Source organism: Dipteris shenzhenensis, chromosome 17 (genome assembly GCF_047967505.1).
Source record: "Dipteris shenzhenensis isolate YYH24624 ecotype China chromosome 17, Dip_SZ_1.0, whole genome shotgun sequence".
Taxonomy (NCBI): domain Eukaryota; kingdom Viridiplantae; phylum Streptophyta; class Polypodiopsida; order Gleicheniales; family Dipteridaceae; genus Dipteris; species Dipteris shenzhenensis.
In genome coordinates this window covers 53,303,033-53,323,542 of record NC_141612.1, presented here as the reverse complement: position 1 = coordinate 53,323,542, position 20,510 = coordinate 53,303,033, and the positions used below count along the sequence as shown (strand labels likewise).

At 47.5% G+C, this 20,510-nt stretch overlaps 1 protein-coding gene across 3 annotated transcripts in view; it reads left to right on the top strand.

The window, feature by feature from the left end:
• Nucleotides 1–20,510, top strand: part of LOC147892294 (uncharacterized) — a 48,601-nt gene that overhangs the window by 7,523 nt on the left and 20,568 nt on the right. For all 3 annotated transcript variants that reach the window (XM_087388491.1, XM_087388493.1, XM_087388492.1), the window contains exon 8: nucleotides 12,135–12,324. In XM_087388491.1, the coding sequence (XP_087244617.1) occupies nucleotides 12,135–12,324 (190 nt within the window). The remainder of the gene's footprint in view (nucleotides 1–12,134; nucleotides 12,325–20,510) is intronic.

The following is a 20,510-nucleotide window of genomic DNA, read 5'->3' as shown; positions in this document are numbered from 1 at the left end:
GCTGACAGCTTTAGCCTGCATGAAGGCAGCTGTCCAAATTCTGGTTACGTGGTTTGGACAGCTTTCCCATAGTGGTTTTGAGCTGTAAACCCTGTCAATCTGGCATCTCTTCTATAGTCTCTTATTTATCTGTTGAACCAAGTGTATTCCCCGGGTATTGCCTAGATCCATGAGCTTCAGGTTGTCCTTGAGGTCATCCCAGGATTGCATTTTGGAGCTTTTGATTACCGTTCCCTTTTCTAACAATCACTTCCTACTTGGTGTGGTGAGTGGCTACTTGGTTTCTGTTTAGGCATGCGTCCTTGGATTGCTGCTGCGTACTCAGTTCCCATCTTTTGTTGAATCCTTATCTGGTGTTGAATTGGGAAAGAACCATCAGAGACGATTAAATAGAAGTTGCCTTCCACTGAATCTGTTGATGAATCTACTGCTAATGCATGGAAATCTGAGAAGATACATCTTTTGCGTCATTAGCTCAGTGACCCAGTCATACAACTGCAGTAAGCAAGTGAGTGCTCACCAAAAGTCTTAAGATGCTAATGCATGGAAATCTGAGAAGATACATCTTTTGCGTCATTAGCTCAGTGACCCAGTCATACAACTGCAGTAAGCAAGTGAGTAAGATGAGTTTTCCTTGAGAGCTTTGAATGGGTCCTATCTGGTGGTAGCCTGTAGGTGGAAAGTTCCCTTCTGCCAAGGGTTCTGACTGCTCCTACTCAAGCATGCTTTGATTGTAAAGACTTGGTGTGAAGCCTTGAGGAGGGACACATAGAGAGTGTTACGGGAAGCAGCACTTCTTCCCCGTGGAAGAAGATATTAACACCTTTTCTCTAAACGATGAGCTGCTGTGAATGAGGCTAGAGAGAATCTGGAGATTCTATTGCAGCAGAGAAAGGCCTGTAGGGCAGAAAATGCTTCACGTTATCTTGAAAAGAAATAATCAAGTGGATGAAAATCACCTCTGGGCTCAAGTAGGCTGCTTGGAAAAAGGGAAAAGCTCAATGGATAGCGAAACTGGAAAATAAAGAGAGACAAACACCCGTAGCAATAATGAACGACGGAGACTTTCGATGACGAAAGTAGTAGATACTTTCCCCTGCAGAACTCCCTTATTTTTCATGGCGAAGTAGCTAACCCAAATAACCTTTCAGACCATTTTAGGGGCCCTAGCCAACCAGCTTCCTTTTTGGTGTTGAATTCGCATGGAAATTATCCCCCTTGAAGAGGAAGAGAAGACCAGAGGTCTTTCTTGGGGGAGCAAGAAGTAGAATGAAAAATGTATCCCCTTGAGGTTGATTCTAGGGCTACCCATCGGCCTAGAGCCTCTGTTGTACTTGAGCTAAGAACCCCTATGGAGTGCCTCCTCTACGGAAATGACTCCCTCTTCGAGTCGATCATCTTCATTGAATAAGAGACTAGGAGATCAACTACACAAACGCCATTTAATACTCTCCACCCAACCTAAGAGCTCTTCCAACTCGCTCCCAAGTACATAGAGGTCACGGGTAAGGCCTATGGCTTGACCCTGGCCTAGTAGACATCTGCATCCCATACCACGGATGCCCCTTTCTCATGGGAGGCATCGGAATAGCTTTGCAAGCCTGCTATTTTGGGTGGCTAAGGTATTTCTTAACCTTAGCCCTAGTGCCTTCCAACCTTTGCCTACGGCTAAATATATCATGAATGCTTTTTAGCCCTTTGGACCTCTAACCTAGATGGTATTTCTTAACCTTAGCCCTAGTGCCTTCCACCCTTAGCAACAGCCTCGTCCCATAGGTCTCCCCTAACCCTTGGACTAGCTACTGGCAACCCATTGTAACATTCTTCACCCCTTCAAGGTATTTATGTCCCCGTAAATGGACCCTGAATATATATATATAGGGGAATCCCTCTCTTTGTTTTGGCTGTTCTCTCTTTAATTGGATCTACCTTATATTCCATGTCACATTAAATCTTGACTTCATTCCAAAGTCCTCTAGCTTTTAGAAGCTAAATTGGCATTTCATAAATAACTCCTAAACAATCTTACGGTGTCCCATGCCACCATATGTCATTCGTAAGAGGATGCTTAGGTAGACCGAGTCATGAATAGGTTTGGGTTCAACTCAGGCTGTAGCTGATCAGAACACTTTACGTCAATGTGATTTTGAAAACTTTCCCTATTTTGCAGATGCAAAGTAAGTTTTGGTTCCTGAAAGTAGTTTTGACTTATGAGGTTTTAAAACAGTAGGATCTTGTACAACGTCCTTTCCAATATCCATGGTTGGTTCATTATAGTGCTCTTTAGTTGTCTAATTCATCCACTTCTTCCTACTCCGCGGAGTCTCTTGAAGTTCAGGCACACAATCCTGCATAACTTGTTCTCTTTCAGCCATAATGGTGGTATTCGGGAACGGAACTTGAAGAGGGGATATAGAAGAAGAAAGAATGGAGAGAAAATGGAAGGCCGAATATTGCAGAAAACAGCAAAATATGGGAGAGTATGAGGTACTATTTAGAGTAAGAACGAAAATTGGATTGAGGCAGATAGGCTGAGCTGTGCAAATAGGGAGGGGGTACTAAAGACTTTTTTTTTTGGCCGAAAAAACAGTGCTGATTATATTACTTCGAAAACAAGATACATGAGGTCAGCTTTGCAACTGACGGGGCTGCGTTCACAAATCGGACGCAGCCCTAAAAGGAAACAAAAATGTAAAGAGCTCTCTCACGGAGGGATCAGGCGAGTGTGAATGAACAGCCAGAGAGGTGGTGAATAGCGCCACTGAAGGCCCTGCGAAGTATGCTCGAAGAAGAGGCCCTGCGTATCCCAATCACGGAGGAAACGTCTCCGCTTCTCCCGGCCAGCCCGGGAATCTCTTTGTATCTGGTCCCACTGGCCTCTGAGTGTGTGTATAATCTCACTCCAGATGTCGGTCATGACCTGGGCAGTCGAAAGAGAGGTGCCACCGAGGATCTGCGCTCAGCGCGAGGTCCAAATGTGCCATCCGGCGATGCTGCTGATAATCTCCCAGACTGGCTGCCTCTCCTGAGATCCTGTGTCAGCCTCTGCCAGGTGCGGCGGAATGCCCTCGAGCGGCCCCCAAGTCCCCTGTGTGATAAGGAACGTGGGGTCCTGCAGGCCTGCCTCGAACAACTGATGAAAGCCAGGTGCGGTGCTGCACTAGCAGAACGCGCCCCAAGTGATCAAACCTAGCTCCGGTGCTGCGCGAGTAAGGATCCCGAAGGTCCACCTCCACACTTCCTGGGCGCAGGTGCAGCTCCACAGGCAGTGTTTTGGTGACTCCTCGTCCTCATGACAGATCTGACAACGTCCATCCTGACCAGCCTGCCGCAACCAGCTCCCCACTGGAAGACCCTTGTGGGCGAGTAGCCAAAGGAAGTAGGAGATCTTCTGCGGGCGCTAGCTCTCCCACAAGGCCTTCCAGAAGGCCTGCAAAAATAGCCTAGAGATATCCTGAGCATACCAACTGGGCCGCTGGGTGGGCGAGCGGGCGGCTCTGCATCCTGCCGAGAACTCTCCTGCCCAATGTCGTGCTGTAAGCGAAGAAAGAGGTCGGCCCCTGGCCTGTCACAACCTCTGGCCATCTCCACATTCCTGGGTCCCAATCAAGCTCTGACAAGGCCCGCCCCTCCCAGAGCCAGAGTCGCCATAACTGCAGCTGATCTTGCTCTATAATAGGATCGGTCCGCCAAACCTTCCCCACGAGGCCTACGACCCGAACCCTCTGCCACGGGAGGAGGGGGTCGATGAGCACATCCTCTCTCTTGAGTCGGCCGTCCCCCAAAACCGCGAAGAAGGAAACAGAGGTGTCGTCCATCCGACGTGCAACCACCAGTGGGATGCCACGGGGGGTGAACTGTCCCAGCCAACGGTCATCACCAGGCATGAGGATCTGAATCTCGGGTGGAACCAACCAACCGGCTGGAATCGCTCCGTCTATCTCTGTGCGTCTCGCCTGAGCTCCACGGGCACCTCCAGCTGCGGCTGCTAGAGCAACGGTCTCCAAGTGTCTGTACGTGTCCCTCCAGACTCGAAGGGACTAGGCGGGCCCCCGCATCCAACCGTCCCACATGATATGTGATCTCTCCCCTAGCTGAAGGCCCAAGGCATCTCTGACCTGATCGTTCCAGATGAGCGGCTGGCGGTCGATCTCCTCCTGACAGCTAGGAGGGGACTGTATGAGATTGAGGCGGAGCCGCCTCCAAACCATGAGAAGGCTACGAATGAGCGGGGAGCGGGGGTGAGTGAGCGGTGCAGAAGTGAAGATCCACCTGAGGGACGGTAGCCACTCTCCACCTCGGCGCGGGACGCAAGAACTAATCCCCTGCTGAAGTAACATCTTCCACGTTTGCCCCCCCGGGGTCAAACCGCGGATAACCAACTTGCCCAGCAGGGCCTGACTCTGAAGCTCAGGATCGATGACCCCCAAGCCACCCTCAGCCTGCGGAAGAATGACTGTCTGCCAAGCTACCCTGGCTCTGGTATCTCTGAGACCATCCCCCCCAGACCACAGGAAATTCCGGACCAACCTCCTGAGCTGTGCCACACTGGATCTCGAGAAACACCAACAAGAGGCCACATACCATGCCGTGGCCAGGAGAACCTGGTTGACTACAAGAGCACGACCTGCAAGAGAGAGCTTAGCAGTGCTCCAGAAAGCCAGCTTCCGTCGAATGGAATCGAGCACCGGGAGAAACTGCTGAGCTGGCGTGATGTCCAGGCCGACCTGAAAGCCGAGATATCTAGCTGTCTGTCCCCACGGGATCCATCTTAAACCCAAAAACCTCCCCCACTGTGAGCACGCCCCGGGGTTTGTGAGAAAACCAACTGATTTGTTCCAGTTGATTTTCGCACCGGCTGCCGAACAGAAGACCTCTAAGGTCAGCCTCACCCTCTCTAGCATCATCTCATCATCCTGAATGTACAGTGCTGTGTCATCTGCATACTCCGAGTCCATGAGCTCCGTGTCCTCCCTGATGGGAAGGCGAACACCTCGGATCCCGGTCGACCTCGCCCGAAGGTAGTATGTCATGGCCTCGGCGAAGAAGAGAAACAGGTAAGGAGCGAGGGGGCAACCCTGACGCACTGATCTCTCCAAACGAAATCGCTCTCCCATCCTGCCGCCGATGATGACCCTGCTGGAAGCTGTCCTGTATAACGCTGAAATACCCCGAATCCATCCTACTGGGAACCCTAGTCTCTCCAGAGTACCCTCCAGGAAGGACCAGTCCACTCGATCGTAGGCCTTCTCAAAGTCGAGAAGTAGGATGGCTAAATGTGACCCACTGTGCTGAGCCCACTCCGTCGCCTCTGAGAAGGTGAAGATATTATCCAGGATACTGCGATCTTGGACAAAGCCTGTCTGAGTGTCATGAATGAGGTCAGGAAGTAGAGGCCGAACTCTGGCACTGATCATCTTGGCAAGGATTTTGTAGGCAGTGGTGAGGAGAGTGATCGGGCGCCACTGACGGATCTCCTGTCGATCTCCTCCCTTCGGGATGAGGCAAATCAGTCCCGAGGAGAGGCTCTCTGGCATATATCCGCTGCTGAAAATCCTCTGAAGGGCTGCTAGGAGGGGCTGATGGATCTGATCCCAGAAGGAGGTGAAGAAAGCGCGAGAGAGCCCATCCTCGCCAGGGCATTTCTGCCCATCGATGGCCATCAAGGCCTCCAGCATCTCGTCAGTAGTGAACGGTGCCATCAACGTCGCCTGCATGCTGGGCTGAACAAGGGCTGGAATGTGCCTCCACACCTCCTCGCGGGAACGTCGAGTACGAGGGGCAAGCTGCTCCTGCTGGAAAAGAGTCTTGTAGAAGTCGGTAGCCAACCCCAAGACCTCACTCGGATCAGTAACGATGTGCCCCTCCGCTGTCCTAAGACTCCGTAGTTGATCACCTGCTGCTCTCTGGCCATGCGTCCTGAAGAACTCCCTGCTCATCCGGTCGCCCTTCCCAGCCCAGTATGAGAGGGAGGCGTGATAGGAAAACTTTGAGCGGCGCTGGAGAGTCTCCTCAAGAAGGGCTCTGGCTCGAAGGGCCTGGATCCGAAGCTCCTCCAAGCCCGGGGCTGCCTGCTGGAGTCGCTGATGGAGGCGAGGTCCCTACGAAGAGCTCTCTCTCTGCCCCACCACTCCTGGTGAACCTGAAGGGCTGCGAGCTGGCAAATCTGGCTGGACTCGTGCAAAGCCTGCGCCAGCGAATCTACCAGATCCACGCACTCGCCCCAATCTCTGTCCCAAAGGCTACCGATACTACTGCACACCTTCTCCCTCGAGAAGATGGAATCGGGAATCCGGCACGAACGGGGAGGAAGGGACTGAGCTGCCGAGTCTAATGATAAGAGCACAGGCGCGTGGTCGGAGAGTGTCGTCCCTGGCACTATACCCGCCTGACCACCTTTGCTGATGGCCCAATCACTGACATAAAATCTATCCAGTCTCTCCAGGAGTCTGCCTCCTTCCCTGCGGAAGCCCCACGAGAAGTCCAAGCTCCCGTGCCAACGGCGGAAGGACGGGTCTCTCTAGCTGTCCCTACCTCCTGTCGCGAAGATAAAGGAGTCCCAAGCGGACTGCTCTGCCTGAGCCATACCTGTAAACTCTGGTCCTCTGCCCGGTTGGTCCTCCAAAGTCTCCAGATTGTTGAAGTCACCTCCAACAATCCAGGAATCCATGTCTGGGAGAATCCCTGTGAGTGTCCTCCAGAAAGTGGCTCTGCATCGGAGGTCTGTGGGAGCATAGATGTTGAGGATTCCTATTTTGGAACCCTCCAACTCTAGGCCAACCCAAAGTGCACGGCCTGGAATCAACGTACCATGACCAAAAACTCCCTGGGCAAACAGCTCCCACACGGAAGTACAGACACCGCCACTCCTCCCCTGTGCACCAATCGAGAGCTCCCAATAAGTGTGAGAGCGTCCATGGAGGATCTTCCCGCAGCTACGGGAATGAGCCACTGACAGCTCATGCTCCTGGAGCAGAAGTATATCCAAGCGACCAATCACTGCTGGCTGAAGTTCTTGTCTCAAGAGTCAAGATGAGCTTCCTAGAAACTGGGACTGGGGCTGAGTAGGAAGAGGAGGGGGCTGAAGAGGAAGAGGCGGGGGCTGATGCTGCGGGTCGGGAAGAGGGGGGTGCGACTGGGGAAGGGGCTGGGGCTGAGTGGAAGGGGGCTGGGGAGCGGAAGAGAGGGGGACCTGAGGCTGCAGAGGGCGGGCTACAGTCGAAGAAGAAGCTCTCCCAGGACCCTGGGGCAGCTGCCTGTCAGGTCTCTGAGGCGCTGCTGCAGGTTGGGTAACCTCTGCCTCCTTGCCTTTTTCAGAAATCTTCTTATTCTTTCCTCTTTTCCTTCTGACCTCGGTCCAGCCGCCAGCCATCTCTGGACCGGACTCCGGCTGCCTCTGCTCCTCTTGACGTGGCTGCCCGGAGGGGGGGGAGAGGGCGGAGGGGGGGGCGGGGGGGGCCGAGAGGAGCTGGAGAATCGTGGACAAATAGCAGCGAGGTGCCCAAAGCCGTGACACCTCAGGCACTGGCCTGGCTGTCCTGTGACTACCCTGCTCTGGGTAATGCTGCCAGCGTCTGTCACGATCTCAATCACTGCAGGGAGAGTCGCAGGGTCTGCCACAGCCACACGGACTCGGGGGGCTCCTGCCGCTGTAACCGCGTCGACGAAAATGTCATGCATTACCCAGCCAAAGTGGGAGCCCAGGTCCCTGACTATCGGTTGCAACTCAGCAGCAAGGCCTGGAAAAACTAGCGTCACTGGGTGGCGAGGTATGCGGAAACGAACATCAAAATCCGTTGCGCTGAATCCACGGTACCAAGGGACTATCATGATGATCTTTCCATCCACAGATGTGGGGGAACCAGCAATCAGGTTGCTCGCAGCTTTCGCAGTGGAGAGTTTAAGCCAGAAGATGCCCCTTCCCATAAGGGCCACCTCCTCGATGTGGCTGTCCTCTAGCATGAGAGTGGACTGGAGCCAGTCCCTGATGGTTGATCTGGAGGGAGAGTGTCCAATGACTCTGCCATAGACGGAAGTAAGGGCAAAGTCATTGGCAACCTCTTGTACCCTAGACGACTGTTGCTCTGTCAAGATAACGCGGTAGGCATCTGGAGAGGGAGGGTCCCGCTGGGCCTCTGGTTCCGGGCAGGGAGCCGCCATACCGCCAAGACAAATTGCGAGACCTCCGATGAAGAAGAGGCTGCCACCCAAAAAGGGGGGGAGATAGACGAGGGGATGGAGCCTGGGTGTGACGAAGAAGGGTGAGGCGAGACGAAACGAAACGAGGCGGGTGGGGGAAGCGGAGGCGAAGGCGAGGGCGAAGGCGGAAGGGGTGGAGGGCGGATGGCGGAGGCGGAGGTCGGAGGCGAGGGGGAGGGACGGCGGTGGAAGCGAGGGCAGGAGGCGGAGGGGGAGGGGGGAGGGCGAGGGGCGGGGGCGGAGGTCGGAGGGGTGGAGGGGGGTGAAGGGCGAGGGCAGAGGGCGGGTGGGGGTGGAAGGCGAGGGGGCGGGGCGGAAGGGCGGAGGGGCGAGGGGCGGGCTGGCGGGCGGAGAGCGAGGCGAGGGGGTGGGGGCGTAGCGAGGGGCGAGGTGATGCGGAGGGGCGAGGCAGGGGCGGGCGGAGGGCGCGGCGAGGGGCGAGACGAGAGGCGGGGGGGTAAGGCGAGGGGCGAGGCGAGAGGTGAGGCGAGGGTCGAGGGGCGAGGGGGTGAGGGCGTGGAGGCGGGCTGAGGCGGGGGGTGTGCGGCGAGGGCGAGGGGGGTAGGCGAGAGCGAGGGGGGGTGAGGGCGAGGGAGAGAGGCAAAGGAGGGTAGGGAGGTAGAGGCTGCGGGAGGGAGGGAGGGGGGCTCGCAGGAGCTCTCGAGTACTACCCTGGGGTACTAAAGACTAGGCAGATGAAAAATAAATTTTGGTTCCTGAGAGTAGTTTTGACTCAGGAGGTTTCAAAAAAGTAGGATTCTGTACGAGAGAGGCAAAGGAGGGTAGGGAGGTAGAGGCTGCGGGAGGGAGGGAGGGGGGCTCGCAGGAGCTCTCGAGTACTACCCTGGGGTACTAAAGACTAGGCAGATGAAAAATAAATTTTGGTTCCTGAGAGTAGTTTTGACTCAGGAGGTTTCAAAAAAGTAGGATCCTGTACGACCTCCGTTCCTATATCCTTGGTTTGTTCATTAACGTCCTTTAGTTGTCTAATTCATCCACTTCTTCCTATTCCACAGAGTCTCTTGAAGTTCAGGCACACAATCCTGCATAACTTGTTCTCTCTTAGCCTGGTATTTGGGCACGAAATTTGCAGAGGGGATATAGAAGAAGAAAGAGTGATGAGAAATTAGAACGACGAATATTGCAGGAAACAGCAAAATGTGGGAGGGAGGCGCTATTTAGGAGAACAGCAATTGGATTGAGGCAGGTAGGCTGAGCCATGCATGGGGATTAAATAGGAGAGGGGATTCCTTAAAGGTAGGCCATTTTGATCCAAATAACAAGAATTCCTTTAGAAAACGAAATCAGGACAAGCAGTCAAGAAAAGCATCTAAATTTTACTGCTTTCAATTCAAAAACACTCCTCCACGTACCAATACAGGCCACATCTCAATCGTCTCTTCTAGAAATCACCTTGAATAGGCTGCCTCCCTTCATGAAGCAAATTGCCTATCCCTTGTTAGGCAAAACCATAGAAATACCTGGTCGCCTATCTTGAATTGTCTTTTACTTTCAGCAAGCGATTTGGCTTGACCCTAGCCCACTAGCATCCATGTCCCAAACCATGGAAGTCCCCTCCACGTGGGAGGCATTGGACTAGCTTGCCAGCCTGCCATGCCCATGGCCAATATCCAGAGTCTAGCTATGATCAGTGAACGCCTATGGCCCAAGCCCTCATGCCAATATATAGCCTAGCCTATGGCTAAATACATTAGAAATGCTTTTTTAGACCTCTAATCCACATAGTATTTCTTAACCTTAGCCCTAGAACCTTCCACCCTAAGCTAATAGCCTTGGCGCCTAGGGTGTTCCCTAACTCTTGGGCTAACTACTGGAACCCATGGTTGTAAGATCTGCTCTCAACATGATCTGAAGAATACCAATATCTTCTTTTGTACAAGTGGTTCTCCATGTACCTTAAGTTGTAAGAGGGAGAGGAAAGTAGGAGAGAATAGTAATCTGGATCAATGAGTCTACATATGTCATAAATCATGAAAGCTATAGGCTAATGTACCTTTTTTATTTTTCTTCTTAAATATTTTTATTTTTCTTCTTAAATTTTGTTCCACAGCTCTTGACTATGCCCTACATCTCCACCTTTGAGATTCTTCTCGTGTTATGCGTGGTGTTGAGGGTTTAACGGTGATTGTCTGTTTCTGAATGCCCATCTCCAAAGCTTGAGCTTCATCCAAGATCTTCTCCTTTAAGTAATCATTATTCATATTTTCAATAGCATTGGCACTTGCATTGGTCAAGTGTGTTTGTAACTTTGGGCTTCACCCTTCTACTATCTTTTCTTTCTCTATTATTGCTTTAGAGTTGACCTCTTGCAATTCATCCCTACCTAACTATAGATCAATGGTTGTTCCTTGTACACATGTCCATTTCTAGACATGATGTAGATTGGGTTAGGGAAAGCTTGCACATGATTGGCTGCTTGATTGCACATGGGGAGGGGAATATCAGGGAGTTTAACCCAAACAGATGCTATTGTGGACCTAGGCTTATTAGGAGAAAGTCTAGATACCTAGGCTCTAGGTATAAAGGTTGGTTTTTGACAGCCTACAGAGCCCAACTTAGAGCTTTCCTTGCCATTTCAGCTTTTTCGAAAAGAACGACATAGGTACACTTTTTTTAAGAATTCTAAGATCGGTGACTATGAGTCCCTTCCTATTCCACATAGAGTGTTGAGGGTTGGGGCCATGCAAGAATCATATGAAAGAGTGGGTTTTGTGCCATGCCATTGATTCGTCATGGAGATCTTCATCCAAATAAGCGAAGATGACTTTACGTGTAGGATCAACATTTTGATATCCTCCTTGGTCTGATGCGGTGCCTTTCTTGTTGCTAGATTCTCTAACTGGTATGAATTGTTTACTAATTTGTCAATGTTCAAAGAAGAGTCTGTTCCTTGATGAGCAAGAGGAACATGAATGTCTTTTCTCAACTTACCAAATCCATCTTCACGATGGCTGTCACACCATCACGCATGGAAGCTGTCTAATCAGTCCTATCCAATAATGCTGGGAATACCATCTTAAGAAGTGAATTTTGCTCCCATATTTATAGGGCTTCTAGGACATTATAGAGCATACTTTGTAATATACCTAGTTGTGAAATTAGAATTTTGATTGATTTACGGTGCATTATCAAAAAGTTCATAATCATGCTCGTTCATGGTTGCCCTCGTTCAACGTACGGAACATTCCTTACGATCCGTACGTTTTTTTGGGTTTTTTTTTTTTGGTTTTTTGTTTTTGGTTTGTTTGTTGTTTTGTTTTGTTTTGTTGTTTTTCTTTTTTCGCGTTCATTTGTTTTGGATGACTGGTTTTGTTATTGATGGTGGTTCTGCCAAACTGATTTTGGGCCTCCCAAATGGCAAGGTTCCATATAAACCCCCTCTCTCATGAGTCCTCACTATGATCTCACACTAAGCATCTACCTCCAACTCTTGAGTCTCGACTCTCCCCTCTCCATCTCCAACAAGTGACGAGGCTCAAGCTGCGTCAAGCATCTTCATCTCTCTCCCTCTTTATCTCCATCAAGCACCCCTATTACATGTTTGTACAAGTTTTAAAGCTTGTACAAGTACCTACTCCAAAACTCTAAAATCTTTGTCTTTTTTTTTGAGTATCGAACGTAGCATCGGACGTACGCCTAAGATTTTTTAGTTCGTTTAGTACTGCACTAATATCGAACGGTATGCATCGAACGTGATCGTACGTGTCAACCATGTGCTCGTTGAGTGGCAATTGTAACATGAAATGGTCCATGAATCGTCTTTTAGGGGAGGAAGGTGCTTCTTCTTAACTCCTTTGTATCGTCCAATTGGTTAAAGAACACTTTATTTATTAAAAAAAACCCCAATTATGGAAGTTCCGATGTTATCATCACACCCTGCCATTGTAGCTCTAACAAAATTTGGTAATCTGCAGGTTCAGGATGTGATAAATTTTCACTTTATGAGTTCAAAACAGTCGAAGAAAAAATATTTGAAGCCAAAATAACGGATGTTTTTCATTATGGATATACTATTGAATCAAATATTGATGGAAAGCTACTACGTGGGCTCTTATTCTCCTATAAACCAGGCTTTGCACATGCTGTGCATGCGTATCTCACCAGGTCAGTTTTCTTCTACGAGGTGATCTTGTCACCTGCTAAATCTCTTTTATCAGCAAATTTCTAAGAAAAAAAGAAAAGATGTTTTGCTTGCTTCTTCCTGTGTGGTTTTTTGGCAGATGATGAGCCCCTTTTGTTTTTGGGATGTTGACCATCGTATTCACTCCCAAAAGAATGAGTTATATTTTTCTGGAAAGATGGAAACAGAGTTTTAACTTCAGATGCTTAATTGTTATACTTTCGATTTTGATTGTTTTTTGTGCTAAATCGAGAAAACATACTTTGTGGTTTTCTATGCTAATCTGAGTGGTGCCTTTGATTGGATCCACTTGCTAGATTTACCTCTAATTGATGCAAAGAACTCTCCTGATATAGGCCCTGCTATTGATTTCAACAGGTTTTAGATTATCCGACCTCATGGACTTTAATGGAAATGGTTTGTTTATTGATTGCTGGCCTGCATGTTGACTGCATGTGGGCTTGTGAGGCTGTGGTCAAGTCAGTCTAGTGTAAGGAAGTGTCGGCAGAGGTTTGTATGGCAAGGTAAAATGCTTAAAAAGGCATGGGGATTTATTTAAAGACCTTTAAGTTTGTTTTTTTTTGCCGAAAAAACAGTGCTAATTATATTACTTCGAGAACAAGATACAAGAGGTCAGCTTATAGCTGACGGCTGCGTTCACAAATCGGACGCAGCCCTAAAAGGTAGCAAAATAAACCATCCTCTCACGGAGGGATAAGACGAGTATGAATGAACAGCCATCGGGGTGGTGAGTAATGCCACCGAAGGCCCTGCGTAGTCTGCGCGAAGAAGAGGCCCTGTGTGTCCCAAGCCCGGAGGAAGCGTCTCCGCTTCTCCTGACCGGCCCGGGAGTCTCCCTGAATCTGGTCCCACTGGCCTCTGAGAGTATGAATAATCTCACTCCAAATCTCCGCCATGATCTGGGCAAAAGACCTTTAAGTTTGTAATTTCAGAAAGCTTTGGGAGAGAGTGTGATTTGAGCAGTTTTCTATGCTAAAATGAGGTTGGCAACATACATCAATATCTTCTGATATAGCTCAGCTATTAGCTTTGACTCAACTTCAGATTTTGGATATCAAGGTATTGAATTGAAGTGGCTTCCTTGCTGATTACCCACAGGCTTGTTGTGATCTTTCTGGTAAGGGTAGTGTAGTGTGAAGCGTCAAAATAAGTTTTAGGCTGTATGCCCGAATCATCAAGCTTCCTCTACCTCTCCCTCAAGAGGAAAAAAACAACAATCACAGCCCATCCTCTTCGAGGCATTAGAGAAGGAGAAAACCAGCTGAGCCAAAGATCAGGCTTGGAGACAAGCTGTTCAAGTACAACAAATACAAAGACGAAGATCAGCCAAAAGTTCTATTGGCATGCGTATGAGATGTTGACTACTTCTTTGATGGAGATAGAAATGAAGAAAAAGCCAAGATTTGATTTGCAGCTTTACATCTATAAGACCATGCTTCTCTATGGTGTGCTGCTATGGCTCGCACGAGACAACAAGCCCACATTTGGAGAAGGTTTAAGAAGCAATTGCAAGATCATTTTTTGCTAAAGAAGTTTAAAAGAGATATGATGGTGCAATGGGGTGTCCTTTGGCAATGACAAGACAAAAAAGTCTGCGAGTATGTTACTCGTTTTTGGGTTACTTTATTCAAAGCTAAAAGGATTTGGTGGAGCAACAAAAGGATGTTCTATGTGGGGTTGAGATATGCTATTCAAAATGAAGTCAACATTCTCGGCCCCGTGACTTTGGGGGACACTATTGCTCAATGATGTGGAACTAAATATTGAGAAGAAGCTACTTTTATTCAACAAGTGCGACCCAAAATAAGAGGGGTCTCCAAAAAGAATTCAAGAAGAATCAAGGACCATCCAATGGACCACCTCGAGAGTATGTCCGTCGAAAGAAGTCTTCAAATATCCTATCTCATCAACAAAGGAAAAGATATTACTCGGGATTCCGATGCTTCAAATGTGGTGAGCATGGCCACAATTTCTACGAGTGTCCTCACAAGAATGCTACTAAAGCAAGCATCGACGGAGAGGCTTTAAAGAAGACACCGGCAGCCCATGACATGGAGGTTCTTCAACAAAAAGATGAGGATCTCCATCAACCAATGGTTTGCTCAAAACTTGGGGTCAGGTAAAGATCATTCAGCCCCTTTCTTGGTTGATGATGGTGCAACACAAAAATTTATATCCCACGAGTTATCACAAACCTTGGGCATAGCCACTGAAGACAAAGGTGAAGCGCAAGAGGCACCTGGTGCTTTCAATTGTTATGAAGAAAAGGTGTATCCTCTGAAACGAACACTAACTAATCGCTCAGTCTTTCTGTCGATTCACGAATACAATTCACAAGCGTTAGCATCGCATTTTTCCACCCAGCCATTCTTGTGAATCACATGTACACAAAGATACGTAACTTTTATTCCATCATGCCTATCCACAAGCCCTCAGTTCCCTAGATGGTTCCCTCTGCCACATGTCATCATTTTAGACCTTTAACTTGGTACACCATTTACCCCTCTCTTGGGGCACAATTAAAACATTTTTTCCCTTGGCATTATTACACATTTAGGCGCACCTAGGCCTTAGCACTCAGAACCACCTAGTCGATGCCAATACACCCTCACCTAGGACCTTGGCATTTACTTCCCTTGACCATTTTATTTACGCACATAAAATATTACAAAAGTCGGTCATAGGTCATCTAAGAGAAAATGCCCTACCGATCTTTCCGAGATCATGCTATCTCGGCTAGAGCATAACATTCCTTCCCTCTTCAAGCATCAGCGTCCTCGATGATGAAATCTCGGAACACTCTCCGTAACTGATATACGGATTTCCAAGTAGCTTTTGATAGAGGTAGACCATGCCATGCAACCAACACCGTGGGTATCTTCCGATTGTGCACTTGCATTGTTCCTCGGTCCAGGATTCTTGTTGGTTTGCGTCTTGCATTATCCTCTATCTCCTGAAACAAAACCACACCTTCGATTAGTGAGTCACCAGTATGCAAAAATTTCTTTAAACGAGAAACATGAAACACTGGGTGCACCTTACACCCCGGTGGTATTTTTAATTTATAGGCTACCTTGCCTATTCTTTTTAGAATTAACCATGGCCCACAATATCAAGGTGATAACTTAGCACACTCTCCTGCAGTCAAAGACTTAGAGTGCGAAGGAACTCTGAGAAAAACTCTTTCTCCTTAAATTCTCTATTGGATGGGTTTTCATCCATACGCCTTAGCTCTATCCATAGCTTGGCGGATGTTAGCTCTCGCAAGTGCTAGCATCTCCCGCATCTGAACCACAAAGTTCGCGGCACTAGGCACTTTCTGAGGTATTCCAACTATAGTTGGATTTGTTGGTCTATAACCATAGTTAGTTCAAACGGAATGAACCCTATAGAGGAATGCTTTCTATCATTGTAGGCAAACTACTTGCAGGGCACTAACAGATTCTCTAGTTGGAATGAAGTGAGCCATCTTGGTAAGATGATCAACCACCACAAGGATAGAATCATGTCCACCTTGTATCGTAGGCAGACCTATAATAAAGTCCATGGAAATGCTCTCCCACTTACTTAGTGGTATCTCCAAGGGCTGTAAAAGGCCGGTTGGCTTTACCCGCTCTGCCTTACTTACCTGACATGAAAAACAACGTGTCACATATTCATGAATATGCTTTTTCATCTTTGGCCAAAAGAAATCTCGCTTCACGAGATCATATGTCTTCTTGACTCTTGGATGTCCCGCACATGGGCTGTCATGGCACTCTCGAATGACTCTCTGCCTGAGATCATTCTGATTAGGTACTACTGCCTTGCCATTTCTTTTCAACATACCATCCCTTATGGCATATCTTGCATAAGTTTGGCCTTTTTTGGATGCAAGGTCATCCTTTTCGTTTTTCCCGGGTTTTAACACATGAGCCTTAGGCCAATGGCTCTGGACAAACTCGTCCACCTTTTGAGTTTCTCTAATCTCAGCCATTAGAGCACTCTCTAATACCGTGAAACTCATGTTATGCATAATGCGTGACAACGCATCAGCAACTTTGATATCTTTTCCTCTTCGGTACCAAATCGTCAAATTAAACTCTTGCATGAGTTCTGCCCACCTAGCTTGGCGGCCTCTCAAGTCAGGTTGTTTACAAAAATGTTTCAGAGTATCATGATCAACATCCACATAAAACTCTGATCCATATAAATAATGTCTCCATGTTTTCAAAGCATGGACAACAGCATACAACTCTAATTCATGAGTTGGCCAATTCCTTTGAGAGGGAGAAAGCTTCTTGCTTTCAAAGGCTACTGGCCTTCCCTCTTGGAGGAGAACTGCTCCTACCGCAATGCCACTTGCATCGGTTTCCGGGAACAACGGTTTCTGGGGATCAACTATTTTTAACACCGGTCCTGTGACCACAGCTTGTTTTATGGTGTTAGAACTTTCTTGTTGATTCTGTTCCCATATAAAAGGTACTTTATCTAAGGTCAAATCAGTCAATGGCGATACTATTTCGGAATATCCTTTGATATGCCTTCGATAAAATTGGACAAATCCCAAGAATGATCGCAAAGCGGTCAAACTTTGAGGGATTGGCCAAGTCAGTATCGCAGCCACTTTCTTTGGATCCATTTCTACCCCCTCTGGAGTAATTATGAATCCTAAATACTCAAGCCTAACCATACACAGTATAGTTTTCTTCTTATTTACATAAAGACTGGATTTCCTCAAAGTATTGAACACTACTCTTAAGTGTTCACGATGCTCAGTAATACTTTTACTGAATGCTAGAATATCGTCAATAAAATGTACTACAAACTTTTCGATATACGGACGTAGTAAATCGTTCATAAGCATGACGAATGTAGCTGGAGCATTGGTAAGTCCAAAGGGCATTACCAAAAACTCATAATGACCAAACCTGCTTCTAAAAGCGGTTTTATGCACATCCTCGGCTCTAATACGGATTTGATGGTAGCCACACTTAAGATCTATCTTACTGAAAATTACGGCCCCATGCAATGCATCTAGCAAATCATCGATCTGAGCCATCGGATACCTGTGCTTAATAGTGATATTATTCAATGCTCTGTAATCTATACAGAGGCGAAAAGTATCATCTTTCTTCCTCTTTAATATCACTGGCGAAGCAAAAGGTGAAAAACTTGGTTGAATCTGCCCCAGCTTGAGGGTATTCTTCCAGTTGTCTTCGCACCTCAGCTTCTTCTGTAAAGCTTAATCTATAGGGAGGTCTATTTACAGGTTCTGCCCCCGGGATAAGCTCAATTTTATGTTGAACATTCCGCTCTGGAGGTAACCCATAAGGTAACTCATCCCTAAAACAATCAGAGAATTTCTCCGATATCTCTTTAGCCAACTCGGCCATTTCTCCATCTTGGGTAGCCTCAGTGCTAGTCGACGCATCATCAATCGACTCTATTGGTGCTATACACAGACATAGAAACTCTTTCGGAGTCTTCCCTTGAGGTAAATCCTTTTTACCTCGCAAAACATATTCTACCCTGTTCATCTTGAACTGGTAAATATGCTTTTTCCAATCAATGGGTGGATTTTTCCAAAAATGCCAAGCCATGCCTAGGGCTATATCTGCGTGAGCAAGCCTGGTCAGACAGATACTATACATACATTGATGGTCACTTGAATGAGCATGCAAGGGTCTGGAACTTCGAATTCAGGACTATGTTAAGAAGCTGGACTTTAAATCCAACTGGGTAACCCTTTGGTCCCATACTTTAGTTGAACTTCTGTCTGCCATCCTGACCGTATAAGCATAGTCAGACAGACTAGTTTTCAACTTGAGCCTCTTAATAAGCTTGGAGTTAATTACATTGTGCGTTGACGCTGAGTCAAACAACACAATCACATCATGATTGGCTACTTGCCCTTTCATTTTAATCAACTCGGGCTCATCGAAAAACGTATACCCTGTTGCTGCGGGCTTTGAAAGGATGTTATCAGATGCACCGCTTACTAACTTAGTAACAGACACACTTAACAATACAGGTACTAACCTCTGAGAAGGTCCCACCAATTGCATCTGCATGTATTCCGCATTGGGACTCTCCTGCATTTCCGCGTTGCATTCAGATATTATCATATTGGCCGTGCGATGGTCTTTGTTTAGTGGACAATCTTTCCATTGATGTCACTGAATGAAGGCAGCCGAAATCCTTCTTTTCTAGCTTTCTCTTTTTGCTCAGGGGTCAACGAGGACTTTGACCAAGCCCGGGCTGCCATTGGAGTTACTTTCCTTTTCACCCCAACGGTGGTACTTGTCTTTGTTGGTCCCTCAACCGGCTTCACTTGCTTGGTTTGGCCACTTGGGTGCGAGACACTTGTCTTTGAAGTCCATTTCCTCTGAAATCCCCCTTTTCTCGGGTACTCATGCTGACCACTCCATTAAGCCCACGAATAGTCACGCATCCCGTGCCTGCGCTCTGGTCTTTCGATGGTCGTCCGTGCCACCATGCGCTTCAAGTCTGCAACTGTACCTGCTCCATCAACGCTCAGCCTCACGAACAGAGCCACCTAACACACATGTCGTTCGCCTTCTTGATACGTGACTCGTATGAGTCCCCTCGTCCAGCGTGAAGCTCTGATACCAAATGAAACGAACACCAACTAATCTCTCAGCCTTTCTGTCGATTCACGGATACAATTCACAGGCGTTAGCATCGCATTTTTCCACCCAGCCATTCTTGTGAATCACATGTACACAAAGATACGTAACTTTTATTCCATCATGCCTATCCACAAGCCCTCAATTCCCTAGATGGTTCCCTCTGCCACATGACACAAGGGTTGAGAATCGAGATGTAAGCATTTCAGCAGGAGTTTCAAGAATACTATTCCTATGGTAATCCAGCCACAATCGTCAATAGTTGTTAAGGGTTTGCAGAGATCTGGTAAGATAATGACAAGATCGGAGCATACCTTTTCCTTAAGCTCTTCAAAGGTTGCAATTTCCTCGGTACCCCACCTCAAAGGCACTCCTTTCTTCTATGCACCTGGCAAAGTAGCGAATGAACCGCCTGTAGTACGAGCATAAACACAAAAAGCTATGTACTTCATGGATATTCTTCAATGGTGGCCAATCTAATGGCCTCAACTTTGGCAAGGTCCATCCTGACTCCATCTTTTGATACTATGTGCCCCAAAAAGTGGATCTCATGCATGTAGAACTCACTCTTCTTGGCATTGATAAGCAACTTCTGCTTCTTGAGCTTTGCAAAGACAACTGCTAGATGCTCCTTATGCTCAACTTCAGTCTTAGAGAGTCCAATTGGATGCCTATGGGAACATTTTAGGAGGAGTGCTTATGCACGATGCAAGAGTGGTTGCATATCAGAGCAAGGTGCTCAGTGATGCTGAAATGTATTTGCAGATTTATGGGAAAGAGATGTTGGCTGTCATATATGCTCTTTCTACTACCTTTTAGGTGCTGATTTTATATCGAGACTGATCACTAATCTCTGAGGTACTTCCTCACTTAGAGAATGCTGTCAGAAAAACACATGTGGTGTTCAAACTTCCTTTCAATGTTTCATTTTCTTATTGTGCATAAACTTGGCAAGAAAAATGTTATTGCTGATGCACTTTCAAGGAAGCCAATGCCCGATGCACTATCCATTAAACCTCAAGTTTTAGCTGTCACGATTGCATACCACAGTGAACTTGATGCAATGAAGGATCAATATCAAATGATATTGACTTTGCAAGGATTTTTTATCAGCTGGCTGAGGGCCAAATACATGAGCACTATCTTTTAAAGGATGGTTTTTTGATGATGCATGGTAGACCCTGTGTCATGAAGTAACTTCGGCCAAAAGATTTAACGGAAAATCATGTGCCACCATATGCAGGATACAGAGGCATTGATTCCACAGTGAAAACAGTGGAACATTTCTTTTATTGGCCAACTTTGAGGAAAGATGTTGAGGCATATGTGAAAGCATGCATCACTTGTTAGAAGGTGAAATATGACAGGCAACAGGTATCTGGATTGCTACATCCACTATCTATGTCAGATAGGCCTTGGTAGAGCATTGCCATGGATTTTGTGTTTGATCTTCCTCGGAGTCCAAATAGACATGATGGGATCTGGACAATCTAAATTTAGAACAACAAAAAATCTAAATT